General features: G+C 39.5%; 1 protein-coding gene across 1 annotated transcript; it reads left to right on the top strand.

Annotated features, from left to right (window-relative positions):
• Nucleotides 1-7,840: 7,840 nt before the first annotated feature.
• Nucleotides 7,841-14,757, top strand: trmt9b (tRNA methyltransferase 9B). The gene is made up of 4 exons (XM_084950969.1): nucleotides 7,841-8,111; nucleotides 11,907-12,106; nucleotides 12,201-12,374; nucleotides 12,725-14,757. Exons 2-4 carry the CDS (start codon nucleotides 11,950-11,952, stop codon nucleotides 13,645-13,647), a joined length of 1,254 nt encoding a protein of 417 aa, XP_084807095.1. The 5' UTR covers nucleotides 7,841-8,111; nucleotides 11,907-11,949; the 3' UTR covers nucleotides 13,648-14,757.
• The last annotated feature ends 375 nt before the right edge of the window (nucleotides 14,758-15,132 follow it).

Raw genomic sequence — 15,132 nt, 5'->3', positions numbered from 1 at the left:
GCTGCAGCCAATTACTGTAGGGAAACATTGAGTAGAGACCCTATTACTGTAGAAACTCTGATATAGCGCTAAACACCAAGTGTGGAGAGGTCTTTGTCTGATAGCATTCAGTGTTCATTACTGTGTGTCTCACAGGAAATCACATTTCACCCCACTGTTCCTGCTGGTGCTCATTAATGCGGCACAGAGGTGATGTTTTGTTGGCTCTTTTCCCCCAATCGTTGTTGTGTGGGGAACCAGAATTTTTTTTCTACACCACAGACTATATAGTTAAATGTGTGTTATACTGGTTGAAAATTTTATGTTTTTAAGAAAATTATGTCGTGTTTTTGGAACTGGGACTAACATGGGACAAGTTGGTATTTGTCTTTGGGATCTTCATGTGACAGATCTGGGTTAACTTTCCTGTTTCTCTGCTTCACATTTTGCTGCACTGCTGTATGCTTAAGAATAGCATACTGATAATTGGATGCACATAAACTGAGATTTAACCCAAATGCAGTATGTGTTGGTTTGAATTAGAGAAAAGGATCAGTGAAGGGTGAAGAAAATACCAGCGAATGAGAGTGGGCATTTCCTGATAACATTTACATTTACAATAATTGATTACACAGCGGTGGAGAGTAGATTTTATCAAAGTAGATGTCTTTCTGAAAGCACTGTAACTAAGTTTAAGAATATAATCCACCCACTGTTATCATCTTCAATGCCCTGTACCAACACAGAGCAGAGCAGCTATCTGAACGCTACCCCAACAGAGGTTGATTATCTTGTTAATAATTTCACCTCCTCACTACGTACGACTCTGGATACTGTAGCTCCAGTGAAAACTAAGGTCTCTAATCAGAAGTACCTGACTCCGTGGTATAATCCTCAAACACGTACCCTAAAGCAGATGACTCGTAATCTGGAGAGGAAATGGCGTGTCACAAATTTAGAGGATCATCATTTAGCCTGGAGAAATAGTTTGCTGCTTTATAAGAAAGCCCTCCGCAAAGCCAGAACATCTTACTATTCATCACTGATTGAAGAAAATAAGAACAACCCCAGGTTTCTCTTCAGCACTGTAGCCAGGCTGACAAAGAGTCAGAGCTCTGTTGAGCCAACCATCCCTTTAACGTTAACTAGTAATGACTTCATGAACTTCTTCACAAATAAAATTTTTATCATTAGAGAAAAAATTACCAGTAATCATCCCACAGATGTAATATTATCTACAGCTACTCTTAGTACCATTGATGTTAAGTTAGACTCTTTTTCTCCAATTGATCTTTCTGAGTTAACTTCAATAATTACTTCCTCCAAACCATCAACGTGTCTTTTAGACCCCATTCCTACAAAACTGCTCAAAGAAGTCCTGCCATTGATTAATTCTTCGATCTTAAATATGATCAACCTATCTCTAATGGTCGGCTATGTACCACAGGCCTTCAAGCTGGCTGTGGTTAAACCTTTACTCAAAAAGCCATCTCTAGACCCAGCAGTCTTAGCTAATTATAGGCCAATCTCCAACCTTCCTTTCATATCAAAAATCCTTGAAAGAGTAGTTGTCAAACAGCTAACAGATCATCTGCAGAGGAATGGTTTATTTGAAGAGTTTCAGTCAGGTTTCAGAGCTCATCACAGCACAGAAACAGCTTTAGTGAAGGTTACAAATGATCTTCTTATGGCCTCTGACAGTGGACTCATCTCTGTGCTTGTCCTGCTAGACCTCAGTGCAGCGTTCGATACTGTCGACCACAATATCCTATTAGAGCGATTAGAACATGCTGTAGGTATTACAGGTACTGCACTGCAGTGGTTTGTATCATATCTATCTAATAGACTCCAATTTGTGCATGTAAATGGAGAGTCCTCTTCACACACTGAGGTTAATTATGGAGTTCCACAGGGTTCAGTGCTAGGACCAATTCTGTTTACATTATACATGCTTCCCTTAGGCAGCATCATTAGAAGACATAGCATACATTTTCACTGCTATGCAGATGACACCCAGCTCTATCTGTCCATGAAGCCAGATAACACACACCAATTAGTTAAACTGCAGGAATGTCTTAAAGACATAAAGACCTGGATGGCCGCTAACTTTCTGCTTCTTAATTCAGATAAAACTGAGATTATTGTACTCGGCCCTGAAAATCTTAGAAATATGGTATCTAACCAGATTCATACTCTGGATGGCATTACCTTGGCCTCCAGTAACGCTGTGAGGAACCTTGGAGTCATTTTTGACCAGGACATGTCCTTCAACGCACATATTAAACAAATATGTAAGACTGCTTTCTTCCATTTGCGCAACATCTCTAAAATTAGAAATATCCTGTCTCAGAGTGACGCTGAAAAACTAGTTCATGCATTTATTACTTCCAGGCTGGACTACTGTAATTCATTATTATTAGGATGTCCAAAAAACTCACTGAAAAGCCTTCAGCTAATCCAAAATGCTGCAGCAAGAGTACTGACAGGGACTAGAAGGAGAGAGCATATTTCTCCTGTTTTGGCTTCCCTTCATTGGCTTCCTGTTAAATCCAGAATTGAATTCAAAATCCTGCTCCTCACATACAAGGTCTTAAATAATCAGGCCCCATCTTATCTTAATGACCTTGTAGTACCATATCACCCTATTAGAGCACTTCGCTCTCGCTCTGCAGGCCTACTTGTTGTTCCTAGAGTATTTAAAAGTAGAATGGGAGGCAGAGCCTTCAGTTTTCAGGCCCCTCTTCTGTGGAACCAGCTTCCAGTTTGGATTCGGGAGACAGAAACTATCTCTACTTTTAAGATTAGGCTTAAAACTTTCCTTTTTGCTAAAGCATATAGTTAGGGCTGGACCAGGTGACCCTGAATCCTCCCTTAGTTATGCTGCAATAGACGTAGGCTGCCGGGGGATTCCCAAGATGCATTGAGTTTTTCCTTTCCAGTCACCTTTCTCACTCACTATGTATTAATAGACCTCTCTGCATTGAATCATATCTGTTATTAACCTCTGTCTCTCTTCCACAGCATGTCTTTTATCCTGTTTTCCTTCTCTCACCCCAACCGGTCGCAGCAGATGGCCGCCCCTCCCTGAGCCTGGTTCTGCCGGAGGTTTCTTCCTGTTAAAAGGGAGTTTTTCCTTCCCACTGTTGCCAAAGTGCTTGCTCATAGGGGGTCATATGATTGTTGGGTTTTTCTCTGTATCTATGAAGCGCCTTGAGGCGACTTTTGTTGTGATTTGGCGCTATATAAATAAAATTGAATTGAATTGAATTGAATTATTGTCCAGAATGAAATGCCACTGTGACGTCACACTTTTTACCAAATATTAACTTAATAATAGGAACCCACATGACTGGTTTCACTGGTCGTAGTTTTAATTCTCTTGAAGGCAGTGTTTCCGACTGATGCTCTTCCAGTCTTAAAAATATGTATTTAGGGTTAGTTATTTGATTTTTAGACTGCAGTATTCAGCATACTGCTGTCTGCAGCTTCCTATCTTTTCTGTAGAGGGTTTTTAACGCTACACCAACTTTTTGCATTTTATAAATTTTGGTGTTACAAATTTTCCACAAAAAAATAATAATAATGCAGGTTGATGTGATATGTAAGATATGCAATAATCTCTCTGTTTCAGTGTTTGTGGAAGTTTTAAGACTAAATTTAAGTCTTGCACAAGCTTGATTTTTGATTTTTGTAAATGATTGCCTTATTTGTTTAAAGGGTTATTCTACACAGAACTACAAAAAAATGTCAGGGCTAAACTGCGAAAATAAATGGTAGGAAGGAAACCCATAAATTATATTTAACTGGTAAATAAAAGCTTATTGAATCTTAAAATGCAGAGCTGGCCTCAAGTATGTTCAGTATTTAAAAAGGCTAAGCTGTCCTGTGAGTCTCCCTAAGATATAATCTGACCTTGAGTCAAGAGAATCAATGAGGAGGCCCTTTAAAGGGGATTTCAAATGGATTTGCTTTCTGTCTTTTGATGTCAGTGCAGCCCTGTCTGCAGTGAAGAGTTAGCAGTTTTTCACCATTTAGCCTATTAGATTTTCTTGCAAAATGGGTGCCCGGGGCAGAAGAATAAGATGAAAAGGCTTTAATGAGTAACTCAAGTCAATAACAAAGAAGAGAAACCGTTTTAAATTTAATCTAGACTTCACTTTTTAAAGAGAAATTACACCCTCCAAAAACATTTTCTATAAAATTAAAGGCCCTTTGGTTCCACCCTTGTTAGAATAATAATGCAAACAAGCTTAAATTAGTTATTAAAAGTCTTATCAGACCAGGAAACAGTAGACAAATGTATGTTGTCACAATTCGGCTCAAAATGAAGGCCTCACATAGATGATGTTCGTTATTTTAATTAAAGTAATAAAACCAAAACTAGTATGCTTGATTGTCAGCTAATTAATATGTATGCAACGTCTCGGTGAATTGTAAATGAATGAGTGACTGTATGCATGCAAAAATAAAAAGGAAAACCTGAGATGCTCTGTCTGTCAGTAAGCCAGCATGGGGGAGAGGAGCAGAGAAGAGCCCCTGAGAGGTTTCGACAGCCCTGCTTTATAGTGCAACCCTAACTAGGTCAGCTTCACCCACCTGTTACCTAGAAGAAAGGCAAAGACACAGCCAAGAAGGAAAAAAGCTGGTCTTGTGGCCGTCACTGTAACAGAATAAGATCTTTGAACTTTTAAATCACAAACATCAGTGCTGAGCAGCACAGCTGTCGACTCCCTTATCTTTAATGTAAAAACTTTGACCTTTGTAATCCTGGAGCTGTTTAACAAGTAGGACCTCGATGAAGCTCGGGTCTGAATGCTGATATGGAGAGGGTTATAGGAAACAGGCCATTTCCAAAGAAAAACAAGATTATTCTGATGTCATAAAATCTTGTTTTGAAGGAGGATTGTTTCAGCAGCTGTCTAAAGAGGACCACATTTACGCAGAGATTGCAGAGGCAGGGAACTACATGGCGTTTTTATGATTTCTATTGACATTTCTATTTCATGTTCCATTATAATGGGGCGGAAAAAAGCACTGAAGACTTTGCAGTGCATTGTTCGTTCTGTAGGGGCAGACTTTCAGTCACTGACCTTCTTCAGGCACACTTAGAAATGATCGTTCTATAAATAGCAGGGATAAGAAGTTATTATTACTGTATTGGTGGTTGGATTTAGCAACTCCAACAAACCCTTATCCAATGGAGTTACAGACCACTGCTGATATACAACAGCACTGGCCAGCAGTATTTAAAAACTACCTTAGAATGTACAGAAGATCAACTGTAACACAATTTGCCACTCAATTACAGGAAGTCAGGAAACAGGAAAACAGGAAAACTCATAATTTGAGCAGGAGTTACCACACCCACACTTCCTCCTGGCACCACAAAGTCACAGTCTTTAGTTAACAACCAGTTAATAAATACAGCAGCAAGTGTTTTGGTGATACAGTCTGTAGGGAGCAGGCTTGGACTAAAAGGTGCTGGCTTAAATCAATGAAAGGCAAATACTATGAGATAATGTCTGTCCCTGGGAAATATTTTCTGCTGCAGAAAAATAGAAATCTGCGTGCTGAGGACTCATAAGTGTCCTTGATATATAACCATTATGAAGAATGCCGCCTGTCTCCTAACTGAATTCATGATTAAACAGATTTAACAGAGTGTTTGAAGAGACTAAAAGTAATTACTGTTGTTTAACAGCTGCTAAACCTCTGCTGAGGGGACATCTGCGTTTCTACTTATTTTCATTAGCCGCCAGTTTAAATGTGTTTGTACTGTGTACTTCTCGGGTGCGGAGGTGCGCGTCATTTTAATGTGAGAAAGCCTGCAGCAGAATGGAGCAAAAGTGTGCTTGGAATGATGATGATGTAGGCAGCTGTGATGAGTGCTCTGTGCTCCCTAAATGGCAGTGATGAACCATAAATACGTTTCTGCTCTTAAGCATCTCAGGAACAAAAATGGCAGATGAATTCACAGCTGACATGGGAAGCAGAGGACAAGGAAAAGTGGAAGTGACAGGCTAATGTGCACTAATTATTACCAGAGTAGAAAACACATTAAGTGGCTTAATGGTGTGGAACTAAAATCTGTTTAATTTTTTTTTTATTTCGTTTTTAATATATGCAGTTCTTGTGTTATTATAACCTCAGTACCATATCATTGCAAGTGGAAGATCAGGATGAACAGGATCTTGTAGCTCACCCTTTGTACTTGGTGCTAATGAGAGTAAGTGCTATTTACAAAGCAATAAAAAAATGGGGCCATCATATCTCATTGAGGAGCCTGTAATAGTAATTAATTAGCAATTAATACCAACATGTAGGTGAAACTGTAAAAAACATCTTATGGATTACTGTCAGTTTCTACTTTAATTCAATAAATTTGTTTTTTTGACAGTTTTTATTGCAGCCTTGGGATGAAGTCAGGGACTTTGTAAAAGTTAAAAGCCATTAAGGGAAATGGGAAACGGGTGAAGCATAAAATGAAGGACCTCATGTTCTACCTGTCACGTTGTTTATTGTGGTTGTCACGTGAGGCTCATAGCCAATGACAGCCATGCTCTGCAACCGCACAGGGTGTCATCTTTTTACACGCTGAAAACCCATCAGTTGCGTCAAGTTATACACAAGAAGAGCGGATGCTGCATGGCGTGATTTTCAAAATAAAGGCGCAAGGGTGTGTCTTTTGTTATAGAAATCAGTAGTGGGCTGAATAGTGAAAATACATGAACATCCAATGACTGGACAGGGAGTAGGATCTTTTAGATACATATCATGAAAGTGGATTACCCATTTTACACAAGCACAATTTTGATGGTTTTAGTTCTGCCTAAAATTATTTCTAAAAGTTGGCATTAGTCTATCAAAGTCAAATGAAGGAGCATTGCATCATCTATAATACAGAGGTACAAAATCAAGCTTAATTTCCATCAAACAGCTGGGAGATGGGAATGTTTGAGCAGATGAATTATTGTTCCCATAATTAATTATTCAAGAGTTGGTGTAGCCATGTGTCATTGTTTCTGTTGTATAGATACTGACTAATTGGTTTGGGCATCTGACACGAGGGTGTCACGAGAGTGGGTGTACTGGACAAAGGATGCTGAAAATGAAGCTGCCAGGCAGAAGGAAAAGAGGAAGACGTCAGGGCAGATTCATGTATAGTGAAGGAGGACCAGCAGAGCGTTTGTGTGATAGGGTGAGATGGAAGCAGGTGATCTGTTGTGGCGACCCCTAGATGGACAAGCTGAAAGAAGAAGATACTGTGATCACTTTTGCAGCTTTATTAATTCATCACCAAAGTATTTTTTTTTTTTTTTTTACTGAGGTACGACTACTGTCACAAACCCTCAGATATTATGTGGTTTGTATCATTATATTTTTCTAGATGCAATTTTAGCTCCATCAACTTCAATAGCCTTTAAACTGCAACTGCTTACAAAAAGCATGCTAGTTAAACTGCAACATTATCAGTTTAACTATCTTTCAGTAGTCCAGGTATCTTTTTTTTTTTTTTTTAATCCATTTACCTAATTTCTAACTGTTTTACAGAATTGAATGTGTAGGTTTTGCTAGTTTTACTGGATTATTGTTGGTCCTAATTGTATTTTAAATAATTTCTACTCCATATATTGGTTTTAATTCGTTTTAGTTGTGTATTGTTGGTGGGGGGGGTTAACATCAACTTGCTGAATTTACATTTCTTTTATGAGGTTAACATATGGGATTTCTCATTTTCACCAAAAATCATTGTTACTTTTTTCTTTGATTTTCGGTCATTGCAGTTTCTTAGTTTGTTGTCCTATTTTGGGTTGCTTTAATTTTGAAACACGTGACCGGAAGTTTTGCCCTATCTTTTCATTGGCTTGACAGGTGTGGAGCTCCCAGTCCTGGATTTGATGCCGTCCTTCGGCCAGTAGACTTCTAGCGGTCACACGCCGCACGTTTTTATCTTGCTTTTTTTAATCCGCCAGCAAAATGTGGTTGTTGATGAGCTCGGGACCACCTTAAAGAGCACCTTCCTCTGATCCACATTACAGGTGGATCATATAGATCTATCGCATGTGCGGAGAGGGAAGTTTACCTCCACCGACCCGAGGCTAGAGGCGGATAATACAACGGCAGTTTATACGGTAAGTGATTTTGACAGGGAGGCTGTGCAGTTATTGACACGGATTACGAGAAAGCTGTTTATGAATTGCAAATAAGTTGGTTACATTTTTGTTATTAATGCAATTCAGTATTTAAACTTTAGGCTGGTATACATCAGTTGCACATATATCAAAAGAAACTTTGATTTGGACTAAAAGTTGTAGCTCCCCGATACAGAACAAGCCCGGTACCCCACCCATTATTAAATATAATATAATCTAGTAATATAGTTAAATACGGGGCTCATTTAAATCTTGGGGGATTAATTGAATTGCAGGTTACTGTCCAGAGATTTCATCTGTCTGCCTTTGAATATATTAACTTGTTATTTACTGCTCATTTTACTAATGAGGAGGTCTGGTAGAATAAACCTCAAGATCTCTGCCCACATGTTCACGCTGGCATGCTTCACGGTTAAACCTTCTCTCCTTGGGCTCCCCGTACTCAGCCGTCGCAGCCCTGTCTGTTCATACAGTCCTAACACCACTACATCACATAAAAGCACAGTGGAGGTCTGAGCTTGTTAACACGGCCTAGGAACGCATATTTAAAGTCACATATTCGCAGAATAGTGTACTCAGTGGCAAATGTTGTACGCAGTGGATCATGTATGATGAAAATATCTAAGTTAATATCTAAGTTATTGATTACTTACAGAATCTGTGTACAGAAAATGACTAAAATAATGGCTGATTTTTACCTTTATCCCCTGAATGCCCTGCACCTAGGACAGATCTGTGCACCAGACGTTGTCATCTGATTTAATTTTAGTTCCCATTGTCATTCAGAGGTAGAGCTCTGAGCCTGCCCAGCTGCTGGTTACATAATGTCAGCTGAGGACTGCCACAGTTTAGTGAGCAGAGGGGGAAACTCGAGTGGAATTGAGCACAGACAACACAGAATGAGGCCAGATTACAGCGTTACATAAGGGATGTTTTACTTCCACTTGGCTGAGTTGATGCAGATGATGGTGGTCCAGAAATAGGTCTGAGCAAAGGATGCTGCGTACACTATATTTACAAACGGTGGAGTGAAGATAAGCTTGTTAATGCACAGAGAAGGCTCTGATTGTCAGGTCATAAAAAGAGATATTTGTGTTTCATGTAGTGCAAGTCGGGCTTTGTTACTAATAACCTGTGGTAAATGTTTCCAGTAATTTTCATTGTGTGCGCACTGAATGGGCAATAGTCTGTATTACATTCAAGGACATACCTAATGCCTTTTGAAAAAAATGGAGCCCAAATGTCTGGTGGCTTTCCTCCCTTATAACCTTAACAAGTCATCCTATGGCACTGCATGGTTCAGTAGGTTGCAATGGTCTGAACTACATCTATTAATGTTGATTTCTTTGCCGACAGTCTGTACATCCTTCTGTTTACTGTCCAACCTGAAGTGATAGAAGATTAAGTGGGTTGAAATTTTGTATTGTACAATGCAGTTACAGATAAACCTCAAAAGTAAACCCATATTTGCTGTGCACATTGATTTTACGACATATGTTAGCAGTGAATTTCTGCTGGGATACATAGCACCACCAGCTCTCATCTATCGCAGCCGATTGAAAACAACTCTTATCTCCCATCTCCGTGTCACACAGAGCGGAAAGTCTTTGTCACATTGCTCAGTACAGGGGGAAAATGAGAAGAGTCTTATGGCACACAGTCAGTGATTTCAAAGCAGATAATTTGCAAGCAAAAAAGCCAGTATTCGTCACTGATTTAACGATCACTTGTTGGTTAATAGTAGTGTGGGTACAAAAGATGTTGAATGCAGATAAAAACAGAGACATCTTCTTTTCTGCTGGCCTCATCAGGAATCAGCCATTTATTTGTTTTTGCCTTTGAAAGTGTATTTCCACTGTTGATCCGAGACTTAATGAATCAATTTAGGAATTTAAATGGGCAGCTGTATTTGTGGAGAATAGTAGAGTTAGTGTTCCACGTTGAGGTCAGCTATATGTTAACAGTATAAGTATGCAACAAATCATGGGCTAAATTTATCCAGGATAAGATTTTTAAGGACAGGGGGGTTTGAAAGCTTATAATTATTACAGTTTAATTAATTTATTCAGCATTACAAACATGCAGTTTGTACACATGTACTTCTAAAATCTCCTTGAAGTCAACATGTGATCGAAACTGTTTTGTGTGGGTTTGCTTTGCATGAAATTAATTAAACCACGACACAATAATCAGATCAAATAAGAATTCTGAATAGCCAGATATTCTTGTCCATTTCTTTTTGTGGCATATTTTTCTCCCCTTCTGTACCTTAATGGAGTGCACAATCCTTCACAGCTATTACAGCACTATGTAACACAGTGGATCATGAATGTTAAAGATGATGAAAACAAAAGGTGAAACAAAAAGATCCAAAAGAGTTGAATTCATGCCAGAGTCATTGTTTTGGATTTCATTAGTTTTTTTATGGGTGTGCCTAATAAAGTGGCCAGTGGGGTTAGTGCTTGAGGGAGCCACAGCAGCAGCACTGCAGGAGCTGTGGGCTGCATCCTAATAAACTGGGATGACTGCAGTGGGAGCTGTGAATAACACAAACGTCACAATTATACAACCCCTGAAATTTTCTGTCGAGTTTGAAACTCTACAGCGTGTCCCTGAAGTTTACATAATGTCGGCATTACATACAAATATGCTTGAAAAGAAAACTATAGAAATGTGAGCAACAATGTCCTGTTGTTGTCAAGGTGGTTGCTGTGAGCTGTAGATTTGGGGTTTGCCGTACTGTGTTTATATATAAAAACTCAAAGTAGCAGAGTCATTATCCAAACATTAGATGGCCTGAATTTATATAAATATTGTCCAAGATACTACAACGTAGTGAAAGAATAAGCTAGATTGATGCACAATTGTGGGTACGTTCCTTTTCATGCACAATATTATACTCAGAGCGTCATCTTAAGTGATAACTTTAAAAATAGTCTCTTTTAATCAATTAACTTTTATGAGCAAAGTGTAGTAAACCAACAAACAATCAGTATTTGGCCTGGCTAAGCTATAACATATTGATATTCAGTACTACTGTGCTTTATTTCCATGGAAATTTAAAGTCTTTCTCAGGATTAATGAAGGTCACATTAGGTAAACGTACATCTTACAACAAAAGCTAAAGTCCAGACCTTCCACTGCATGTGACAGTGAAAGAAATGCTGCGATATATAAACCCCAACAGCAGCATAATGCTTACTTACAGAGTGTGACGGAATCGATGAAAATCACTCACTCAAACATGATTCATGTTTGTTTTGCATCCTGTTACTGACACAAAAGTGATTTATGTGTTGACCTTTTGCTTCCCCGTTACTGTAAAACCAATTTCTCACAGCTGCTGTGGACATGGACCTGCTAAGAGCTTGGTGAGATGAGGTGTGCCTATTTGCGGTGACTTGGTTAGTTAATTTATATCCTGTAGTCTGTGTTTTTCCGCAGTTACATACTCAAAGTGACAAATTATACCTGACTTGTATTCATAGAGCAGAACCTCACTGTGCACTGCTGGATGGATGTGAGAGAGTGCACTGATGCAGCTGGTACTTGAAGTACAAAGCAGAGGGTCTAATATTAAATTACCACCTGACAGATGTTTGTGTGTCCGCTGATTATGGTTTTGAGCTGACCTTGTGGGACTTTAACAAGCATTCAGAGAGGGTCTCCACTGTGCTATTTCTATTTAACAAGTCCACACTATCACAATATTTTTTTTTCATGGTGAAATTCACAGTTTAATGGAAATAACCAAAAAGACTCTTCTCCCCGCAGTCATGATGCTCTGAGGCCACTGCATGAGGCCGCCTGGGCGAACATGATGGAGGAGGCTGCCAGCCAGCTTGAAAGAGATCATGTACACAATGTCTACGACAAGATTGCTCCATATTTCAACGACAGCCGCTATAAAGCCTGGCCGAAGGTACGGCAGTTCCTCCTGGAACTGCAGCCTGGGAGCATCGTTGCTGACATTGGTGGGTCTCCAGCAGTAATGTGATCCTGAAAGTCCAATTACAGCTGGCTTACATTTCTTGTGTTATGTTGTAGCTGACTGTCTTGTCTTTCCAGGTTGTGGTAATGGTAAGTATCTCCACATTAACAAGGACGTGTTCAAGCTGGGGTGTGACGTTTGTCGCCCCCTGGTGGATTTTGCCTGGAGCCAAGGACATGAGGTCCAGATGTGTGATGGGCTGCATTTGCCTTACAGAGACAGCTGCTTTGATGCTGTGCTTTCTATTGCAGGTAATGGTCAGAACTATAAGCAGTTATTAAAGATGAGATAAGAGGGTTTTTTTTTTAAATATTTCACTTAGTAACAAATCACTCCCTTCATATGCATGAGCTCAAACGTCGCAGCCGTCATCTACCTCAAATTAAGTTAACTCATATAATGATAAACATCATATTAGCACAAACTTGCGTTGCCAAGCCAACAGTGTGAAAAATAATTATTGTGTCCTACCAAAAAAAAGAGTGTAATTAGGTCCAAACCGAACAGCTGCACTATTCATTTATCTTCCATTATACACACAGTGTACATGATACCTCATAAATCCATGCTTAAAGCTGACGAATTCATATTTTTGTCACAGTCATTCATCATCTGTCCACCAAAGAGCGTCGTATTCGAGCAATAAAGGAGATGGCTCGCACTCTGCGAGTGGGCGGACGCATTATGATCTACGTGTGGGCCATGGAGCAGAAACGTCGTAAATTTGAGAAACAGGACATCTTTGTTCCTTGGAACCCCAATCCTCAATTCCTTCCCGGCCTCAACAAACCGAGGAGGAGAACCACAGCACAGAGCGTGAGCGAAGCCATAGACAACACTGAAAAGCACAGGAAGGTTAGAAGCACATCCTCTGTGGCAGACGAAGAAGATCTTGGTCGCACTACACCACAGCAGAGGACACACAAACTGTGGTTCTTCTCCAGGTCTCTTGATTCTGTGTTCGACTTCGGAAGCTTGGGGATCTCCCGTTCATCCTCCAGAGACATGAGCACTTTATCTTCACCCACAGGTGAAAATGAGGGGAACAAGTTCAACCTGAGCGGGAGAGGACGAGGGCTTATCAAGCAAGTCTCAAGTTTCTTTTCTCCTCCATCTGTGGTTGGATCAGAAGAGGATGTCTTTGTCACAGAGCAGCACAAGGGACCGAACAATTCTGGAGGCAATGGCACCACTAACAACAGCAGCCCAGTGTCTTTAATCCAGGAGTGTGGCTCTCTGGCTCTACCAGATCTAGTCTCCTTGCAGGGGGAGGACCTAAAGCAGTCTGGAGATGAAAGAGATGGAGGGCTGCTGGAAGAAGAGCTGCAGGAAAGCACACAGAGTCCTCAGGGGAGTGAAGGGCAGGTGGAAGGCTCCTGCCTGAGGTACTACCACGTCTTCAGGGAGGGTGAGCTGGCAGAGCTGATAGCGAATCATGTCGAAGAACTTCATGTGAAACACACCTACTTTGATCACGCCAATTGGTGTGTGGTGGCAGAGAAAGTTCAGGTATGGAAAATATGACCGGAACTTGTCATTTTGAGTTCACTTTGCATCGCCTCTGCCTCAAGTTTTAGCACTGAATTCCACATGTGAGAATAATGACATTCTTTTCATTTAAATGTGCAAATGTAGCCATTGTTGAAGGTCTAGGTAACACTAACATTCTCCAGTGCTGTAATTCTCTCATGAACTATTTAAAAATGAGATTTTTATCCATGTATTTATTTATTTATTTTATCCTGGAACCAGCTATATGTCAGACCTTTTGGAAAGCAGCAAATAGATATTTTATGGAAGTGTTCAACCGTGGCCGTTACTGTATGTTGTACCAGATTTTTTTTAACTAGTTATTCTTTTTCAATAAATCTACAGTGTGTCTTTTAGAGTCAGTGTTTTGTTATTTAACCCTAGTGGGTTGCATCACAGCTATTGATTTGTATTTTAAAAGAACATTTCTTCTCTTTGTGCTTTAAATATGAGCAAAAGAGAAATGTACAAAGCTACAGCATACTCTTCCCTCTGCTGTTATCTTTTAATATATTGATTTCAGTAGAGAATTCTTTCTTTCTTTGTGCCCGTTTCAAAATCGCATGCTGCTTATCTCTCATTAAAAGGAGCCAAATTTGCAGCTAGTATCAGCTGCGGACTTCTTGGTAACGCTTCCTGTGAAACTGCTCGTGCGTACTTTTTCATTGCACTCTCATACAAGTTTAAAATTGTGCAGAATCTCTTCCGAAACATTAGTGCCATTTTCTTGTTGTTTTACTCTACAAGTGTTCCAGACAACATGTCGCCAGTGGGCGTGTCTGTGTGTGCGCGCCCTTGATGTAGATATTTGCAATAGTGGCATTGTGTCTTGTAACAATTTGGTATGTCTCAGCAAATCAGAAAACTGCCTCATGTACTGTGAATAAACATTGCACTCTATCACAAGTATATCGCTGCTTGATGTCAGTGAATGACATAATAGGTGAGACTTGAAAAACTGTTTATATCCATTGTGGTGCATTTCTTTATCTGTATAGTTTTTGTGGACCAACTAGGTTTGTCTTAAAAGTGGCAAATGTCTTGTGTGAGCTGATGTAAATACTTTGTTTTGGGTTTTTTTTTTATTAAATTTGTTTTTGTTCACCGGTGTTGTGTTGCTTTTACTCCCATTAACAACAAAGATTTGTTCATGTACAGTTTATTTCTATAATATTAACAGTTACAATTTGGTAAATGGTAAGCTAAAAGTCTTTATAGCCAACTTGCACATACTATACTAGAATCATCACCAGCCTACAAATGAAAGCCTTAATATTTGATTTGTGAGGATTTTTAAATAATTCTTTAACATGTAGTCATGTGAAAAAGATTTCCATTGGACTCTGCAGTCTATGCAATAACTTAATTATTTTACTGTAGGACTGTATTGGTCTCTCACATTGTAGTGAAATCCTCTTCTTTTTAATATTGCTTCAGTTCATTAATGTTTATTGGCATTCATTTATGCACAGCTCTTAA

Source organism: Perissodus microlepis, chromosome 14 (assembly GCF_051167445.1).
Source record: "Perissodus microlepis isolate ML-2025 ecotype Zambia chromosome 14, ASM5116744v1, whole genome shotgun sequence".
NCBI classification, from domain to species: Eukaryota; Metazoa; Chordata; class Actinopteri; order Cichliformes; family Cichlidae; genus Perissodus; species Perissodus microlepis.
The sequence above is the reverse complement of the archived record's forward strand: the minus strand, read 5'-3'. Positions and strand labels throughout refer to the sequence as shown.